Raw genomic sequence first — 7,698 nt, 5'->3', positions numbered from 1 at the left:
TAAAAAAATATCACTGTTTTGTTTCACTTTAACCAGAAGATTGGAATTTCACAATTTAGCAGATTTACCTATTCAAATGTTATGTCCATACCACTTGCATCATTCTTTGAGGTATTTTCAGGTATTATTGATATGTTTACTTCCTGGATCAGGTCCAAATCATCTTGTTCGATCCGTTTCGCTGCAATGGCTTTCAGCAATGCTTTTCCTTGTTCTTTAGTCTGAAATTTTCACTCTGTAAGAATTCAACAAAAATCCAAAACAAGTATATTTTAGGAAGATTTGCCCTTGGACTTATGTTTTTATCCCATATGTGATATTTATTTGTACCAATTAATTTTTTTTTACCTCTTCACATTCAATACATTTGTATGCGTAAGTATACGCATCATCTAAGTGTCCTTTCCTTAAATAATAATTTGCTAGGTATTGCAGAGCGTTGTAATATTCAGGTTGTTCCTCTGCTATTTTATCTTTTTTTTCCTCCTCTCGGAGGCAGTATTCTATGAACACTGCTGCCGAGTTTTCGATGTCATTCAGTTTATCATAAAGTCTAAAATAATGTTGAATAACATATAAGAAATATAGAATTAATAAAGAAAGAATGGTGTTTTTAAGCAGACAAATACTTTTTTTTATCATAAGACTACCGTGAACCAATTTGAAAACTATAGGAAGCAAGTGTAAAAATTATTAAGGATATACTTGGCCAACTTAATTAAAGCTGATCCTTCCACATCCCCCACACTATAAGCCTTATAATAACACTTCAAGGCATTTTCCTGCCTATCAAGCCTTTCATATGTTTCTCCCAAGGCGATTATCATTCGACTGTCATTTGGCCTCAACATTTGCGCCTGCTTGTAGTAATATAGTGAGTAAAAGGGCATTTTGAGTATCTCATATGTTTGACCTAAGCCATACCACGCTCTATAGTCCCTTGCATTAATTTCTATAACACATTGAAACATAAATATTTATTAGTAAAAAATAAAGAAGGACTTACCAGTAGCATATCGGTAGCTTTGAATGGCTGCATTGATATTTTTCATTTCCATGTATTCATGACCCATTAATGTCCAAGCAGAAAGAAACTGAGGATTTAGTTTAAGGGCTCGTTTGAAATATAATACAGCTTTAGAGTGATCAGATCTTAAGCTGTAGTAGTTTCCTATTTTGGTTTGAAATTTTAAGTAAAATAATATGTAAATGGTATAGAAGTGCTCACCTATGACACAGCAGGTTTCTACTCTGTATTTGTCTATTGTTACTACTGTATGTGCCAAATTAGCTAATTCAGTCTTATTTTCAAGAACATAGAGCAGATTGGAATAAATATCCAAGTTATCTAATCTGAATGGATCAATTTCCAGGATTTTTCTAAACATTTGGATTGCCTCCACTAGCTCTAAAATCAAAATCACCTAATGGGATTTGAGTTGAGTAATTTGAATAACAATCAAAATAGTTCTTTTACCATCATATTTATCTTTTATGGAGAACAATTGTATAGGTATATAAATTAAAATTAACAATTAAAAGAGGCCCGGCATCAAGATAGTTGTAGTGTTAACTTGTTTGCCATGATTATGAATAATCAAACAAGATATTTTATTTACAATGAAAATTTAAACACTTTAAAATATTTAGATATATTAAGAGGTATTGTCTCCAACTTTTTAGACACTTTACCTCTTAATATTTTACAGACTGTTTGGTATTAAATGGACGGTGCAACGGCTCACTCTTCCAATGAAGTTTATGAAGAGATGAATCGGACATTTGAAGACCGGTGGACCGGATGTAACGAACTATGGAAATGGTCGCCAAGATCACTCCTCACTTGACGCCCCTAAATTTCTTTTTATGGAGTCATATAAAATCTCGAGTTTATGAAGTTTCCATAGAAAGTAAACATCTTTGTGATAGAATTCGAGAAGCTTTTGAAGACTTTCACCCCATTACAATTAATTAATAAAGTGACACAACATGAAGTTAAAAAAAGAATTTTGAAATGTTTAAAAGTTAATGGGGGTCAAATTGAACATTTATTTTAATTTAATTTAATTTGCTTTTATTTAATATTTTTTTATTTATGATGGGACAAGAATAAGACCTTTTAGTTTCGACTTTTCCATGTCTTAAAAAATTTGATTCCAATATCCTAAATTTGTTCTTTGTGATTTTCGGAAGACGCGGATATCTTTTGTTGAATGTACGGCAAGTTCTCTCCAAAACTTTGTTACACTCTTCCTGAATAAAGAATAAATTTAAAATATCACTATTTGAATAAGTATTATTAAAGTTCATGATTCTAAACTGCTGAGCGAACTTATTAAATTGATAATTACATTAACGTATTTTACAGGAAGCAGCTATGTTCTTTTCAAAGCCAATTAAGATACTTAGAATTATTACTGTATAATATTAAAAAATCGCAAATTAGAGCAAAAGCGTTAATTTTAGGTATAAGGATGCTTAATAGTAATCGATTCAGAATTAAATTTAGATTCTAGACATATAAAAATATAGGAGGTGTTCCATTTGAAATAAGCGAATTGTTTGCTATCAAAGTTCTTAAAATATGACGTGTTTTGGGACACCCTGTATGATATTTATAAAAACTTTTCAAATAAACCTAATTTACCATATCATATGTCAGCAAATTTTCGTAAAGCCAGCTTCAATAATAGCTGAGAATTTTAAATTTTATAGAAATGGTATTTTAGAAAGATTTTTCTTTTAAACCAAAATATCTTTAAAACGCATAGGTTTAGGTATAGGAGTATCTATAAGAATTTAATCAGCTTAATCCCTAGATTCCAAAAAATGCAAAAATATACTGGGTGTTCCATTTGAAATAAGTAAGTTGACTTCGACTTCCCGTATAACCGGAAGTAATATGACCTACAAAATATAAAAAAAGTAGAGTGTATCTATATTAGTTTAACCCTCAAATATGAAAAATTTAAATTAGTTACAAGTACAAAACTTTCTAATGAAACAGTTATGTGAATCACCTTGTATACAGCAAGATTTGGAAGATCACTTAAAAAAATTATAAAATCATTTTTGAGCTAACTGAAATTTGGGCTAATCTAAACTAATTGAAAATTAAATTTTTATCTATTTTCCAGTCCCACTATCATCCAGCAAGAACTGGAATCAAATAATGTTTTTTAAAACTTGGTATAAATATTTTAAAATGTGGAGTATTAATTCTTCTGAGACCTTAAAATAACAGTTATTTATGCGACCAGTCAGGAAATGTATAGTTTTGTGTAAAGAGTGGGGTTGTGCAAAATGAGAGAAGTGAGGTCCCAGAATATGACATGAGGTATACAATATCTGTATTTATAAAACGAGAGTAACTATAGTTCTTACTGGTCTTATCAGCCTTAAAAAAGATATTAAATTACCTGAGGATAAGTAATTATTGAACTATTAAACAACATTTTCTATTTAACTACTTATTTTGATCAGAACTTTAGTACTAAGTAGTTTGCCTTTGGATATAAAGTACTCTTACAACTAACTAAGGGACAATTTTGGATTTGTTTGCTAAGTGGACATTTTTAGATTTTATTGGTTTCTTTATGATATACAGGGTGTTCCAGTTTATAGTAGCAGAACTTTAACAGTCAATAGAAGACCTTTTCTTAAGATGAAAATGTTATATAAATATTATATTGAAAACGGCTCAGTTTTTGAGATACAGGGTGGCAAACTTGACTTTCTTTTCATTTTTTTAAAATAATTCACTCAAATATTAAGACACAGCCATGAAATTTGATATTTTGGGATTTTTCGCAGTGCTGAATTTATATTTGTTAAAATTTTTGTCAAATTTACAGAGGGCGATATGCAACATATACTAGTGAATGTTTAAATTATGATAATTTTTGTGTACCTACTTGTAGCAACTGTTTTTTAATCAAAATGGATTCGCCATTCATTTTTTCCTAAAAAAGGTACTCTTGTTATAAATTGCTAAATGTCAATGTTTTTGAGATATTTTGAATTTGGTCCTTAGCAGTACAACTGGCTTCCATAGGGGAGTTGTGATTTGATAGTAAATCATTTATTTTTCTAATTTTTATATGTTTAATAAATGCTAAAATATTTTTTTAATTCATTTATCAACGTTATTAATATTATGACTATTACATTTAATATTATTTATTTATTAACATTTTAATATTTTGGAAAAAAATGAATACCAAACACTTTTTAATTGTTAATTAATACAAAACAAAGAAGCAATCATATTCCAACTAATCTGAAGCTAATTTGGCTCTAATTTAAAGTAAATGTTCAAAGTGAAAACCGTTTAGCCGAATGCAACGACGAATGACAACGACGTTCAATAGACCTTCGTATTTCAATTAAATGGTTGACTCGTATCTCTTGGCAAGGGTTTCTTATCTGTAACTTCAGATCTTTGATACTTATCACAGGAGTAGCATAAACTCTTTCTTTTAGGAAGCCCCACACGAAGAAGTCTAAAGGCGTGAGGTACAGTGAACGTGAAGGCCACAAAACCAGACCACCACGTCCTATCCATCTTCCGAGGTAATTCGTATTCAACCAAGCTCTTACATTTCTTCCAAAATGCGCTGGACAACCATCCAATTGTAACCAAGGCTGTTTTCTAAAAATTACTGGAATATGGTCCCATATATTATCATGCTCGGTTTCCAGAAATTCCAAAAAATTTACAGGATTCAATCGATCTGGCAAAAAAATAGGGTCCAAATAAATTATTTTGGAAAATTCCCACCCAAATGTTTACACTAAATTCCCGTTGAAAATTTCTAAGTTTAGTAGAATACGAATTTTCTTGCGTCCAGATTTGCTGATTGTGGAAGTTAACCACTCCACGTTGTGTAAAGCAGGATTCGCCGATCCATAAAATACAAGATAAAAAATCCCTGTTGTTGTCCAAAGAGTTTAAAATCCACTGACAAAAGTTCAGTCTAAGTATTTCATCACCATGGTGTAATCCTTGAATTTGTTGTCAATGGTAGGCATGCCTATGGTCTTCTTTTAATACCCGAAAAAATTTTGTTTGGGACGTACCAGTGATAATTGACACTCGTCTAATGCATATTGTGGGGTCTCTGTCAAATTCTTGTAATATTTGTCTAGCTGTCCTTTCTGCTTGAATATGATTAGATAAATCTTTTGGTAGAATCCTTAAACCTTGATTCACAAATCGGTTATGGATTTGAATGAAAAACAGAAGGATGAGGATGTCGTCTATTTGGAAATTTTCTTCTATATTCTCTAGCTGCTAACGCTGAATTTCCATTTGCGAACCCATATATGAAACGGATATCGGCCTGTTCTTAAGGCAAGAAATAAAATGGCATTTTTTAAATTGAAATAAATGAAATTAACACGTTAAAACTTCTAAATGAAATAAACAATAATAGTAATAATCATCTTAGTTTTCATAATGACATTATTATTAGTGTTATTATTGCTAGTTATGACAGTTGCTTGGCAACCAGTTCAAGTTTCGCTTCGATAATCTCAGTTGTCATTTTCGGTGCTTATTTGTTTATTTCATTTAGAGATTTTAACGTGTTAATTCCATTTATTTCAATTTCAAAAATGTGGGACGATGTTCCAGTAATTTTTAGATTAGTTGGAATATGATTACTTCTTTGTTTTGTATTAATTAACAATTAAAAAGTGTTTGGTATTCATTTTTTTCCAAAATATTAAAATGTTAATAAATAAATAATATTAAATGTAATAGTCATAATATTAATAACGTTGATAAATGAATTAAAAAAATATTTTAGCATTTATTAAACATATAAAAATTAGAAAAATAAATGATTTACTATCAAATCACAACTCCCCTGTGGAAGCCAGTTGTACTGCTAAGGACCAAATTCAAAATATCTCAAAAACATTGACATTTAGCAATTTATAACAAGAGTACCTTTTTTAGGAAAAAATGAACAGCGAATTCATTTTGATAAAAAAAAAAGTTGCTACAAGTAGGTGCACAAAAATTATCATAATTTAAACATTCACTAGTATGTTGCATATGACGCCCTCTGTAAATTTGACAAAAATTTTGACAAATATAAATTCGGCACTGTGGAAAATGCCAAAATATCAAATTTCATGGCTGTGTCTTAATATTTGAGTGAATTATTTTTAAAAAATGAAAAAAAAAAGTAAAGTTTGCCACCCTGTATCTCAAAAACTGATCCGTTTTCAATATATATTTATATAACATTTTCATCTTAAGAAAAGGTTTTCTATTGACTGTTAAAGTCCTGCTACTATAAACTAAAACACCCTGTATATATGGGAATTATTCTTGGAATTATTAATTAAATTGAGGAATTAACTGTTGGAAATTAATTGCAATTAATATAAATATTTAAAATTACTAAGTATGTTTACTCAAATATTTATCTCAGATGTACCAATTTTTGTGCGGTGACTCAACAATTACTTAAGTACTTACTTCTATTATTATGAAATCCTAGTGCTATTTGTGACATAATATAAGTATTCTGCTCAAATCCTATATCAGATAATTTCTGATATATTTCTAACGCCTCATCATTATTTAATTGTTCTAAATAAGTATGGGCAAAGAAAAAATATTTCATCCAATGTTCGGGTAACTGATTGAAGATATCATTGTATTTATCACACATTAACTTCCCCAACTCAAACCATGAACTCCACAATATTGGTTCATCTTGGATTGCTTTTAAAAACACATCAACAGCCAAAGATCTTAGCCCCAGCTTCTTTAAAACAATTCCATAAAGATAGGAACAAAACCCATCTAGTTTGTTTTCATAAAAGTTATTTTTTAACTCAGAACATAAAGTTTTCATTTCTTCATTCTGAACAGGATCTGGACGACAGTTAGTTTCGGTCATGTTGTCCAATTTCCTTTTTTCAATTGACAAATATCTGGCATAAAAATGTATAAATCGGCATTTAGCTGAAGTGCAATTACGTACAAAATGGCTACATCTGTCATATTCCTTGATGTTGAAATATGATTTTGCAAGAAGGAATGCTGAATATTCATTATCACTATTATTAAGGGGTTGAGATAAATCTCTAGGTGGAAGCTGGACATGATTCAGGGCAAAATTCAGTTCTGATAGCCATTTTTGAGACTGAAATAGGCCTCGTTCGGAGCACTGATAAATTCCTTCTAAAATGTCTTGTTTCACTACACTTAAATCCAATTTAAGATCTGATAAATCCATGTTTCAACTTTGGTGTGTTTTATGTACAACTGCCGTAGAAACTCCTAAAAATTGAATTTACTATAATGGTATTTAAAATCATAGAATCTAATAAGAAAATTCTAAAATTTTATAAATAAGAACACTGTTCGTTGTTGTTATTTTTCGAAAATTGTTGAGGTTAGAATATTAATTGTCACAAATGACAGGACAAGAGGTTGTCGGGTTTATAGGTGTTTGCGTTTACCGATAGGGTTCGGAGTAACGCGGCGTGTTGTGGGTGCTAACGGGGTGATCTATTCTCCTGTTACGAGTCGAACACGCTGAAGGGACCAGTATTCTAACCCGGCAAAGATACTAACAGGTACAACAGGTACTAACAATTAGCACCTGAACTAAATTACGTGCACCACAATACTCCCCCCCCAATAACGGAGGTATAATGTTAAGGGTATTAATCGTT

General features: G+C 30.5%; 1 protein-coding gene across 1 annotated transcript; it reads right to left on the bottom strand.

The window, feature by feature from the left end:
• Window positions 1–68: 68 nt before the first annotated feature.
• Window positions 69–7,385, bottom strand: Cdc23 (cell division cycle protein 23). Its single transcript, XM_066398430.1, has 6 exons — window positions 6,491–7,385; window positions 1,229–1,408; window positions 1,007–1,171; window positions 706–952; window positions 349–553; window positions 69–221 (listed from the first exon to the last, which is right to left on the bottom strand). The coding sequence occupies exons 1-6, from the start codon at window positions 7,254–7,256 to the stop codon at window positions 69–71; spliced, it is 1,716 nt and encodes a 571-aa protein (XP_066254527.1). The 5' UTR covers window positions 7,257–7,385.
• Between the last annotated feature and the right edge of the window lie 313 nt (window positions 7,386–7,698).

The sequence above is a fragment of the Euwallacea similis genome, chromosome 17 (genome assembly GCF_039881205.1).
Source record: "Euwallacea similis isolate ESF13 chromosome 17, ESF131.1, whole genome shotgun sequence".
Lineage (NCBI taxonomy): Eukaryota > Metazoa > Arthropoda > Insecta > Coleoptera > Curculionidae > Euwallacea > Euwallacea similis.
Note: the sequence above shows the minus strand (reverse complement) of the source record. Positions and strands in the feature narration are given on the sequence as shown.

What these genes read in the sequence shown, in the direction of transcription:
- Cdc23 (XM_066398430.1), bottom strand. Translation starts at nt 7,256, where the DNA reads ATGGATTTATCAGATCTTAAATTGGATTTAAGTGTAGTGAAACAAGAC. An exon ending in AGAAACCTGCTGTGTCATAG is followed by an intron (nt 1,172 to 1,228) that starts GTGAGCACTTCT and finishes AAACCAAAATAG; the next exon opens with GAAACTACTACAGCTTAAGA. An exon ending in AATGTATTGAATGTGAAGAG is followed by an intron (nt 222 to 348) that starts GTAAAAAAAAAT and finishes TGAAAATTTCAG; the next exon opens with ACTAAAGAACAAGGAAAAGC.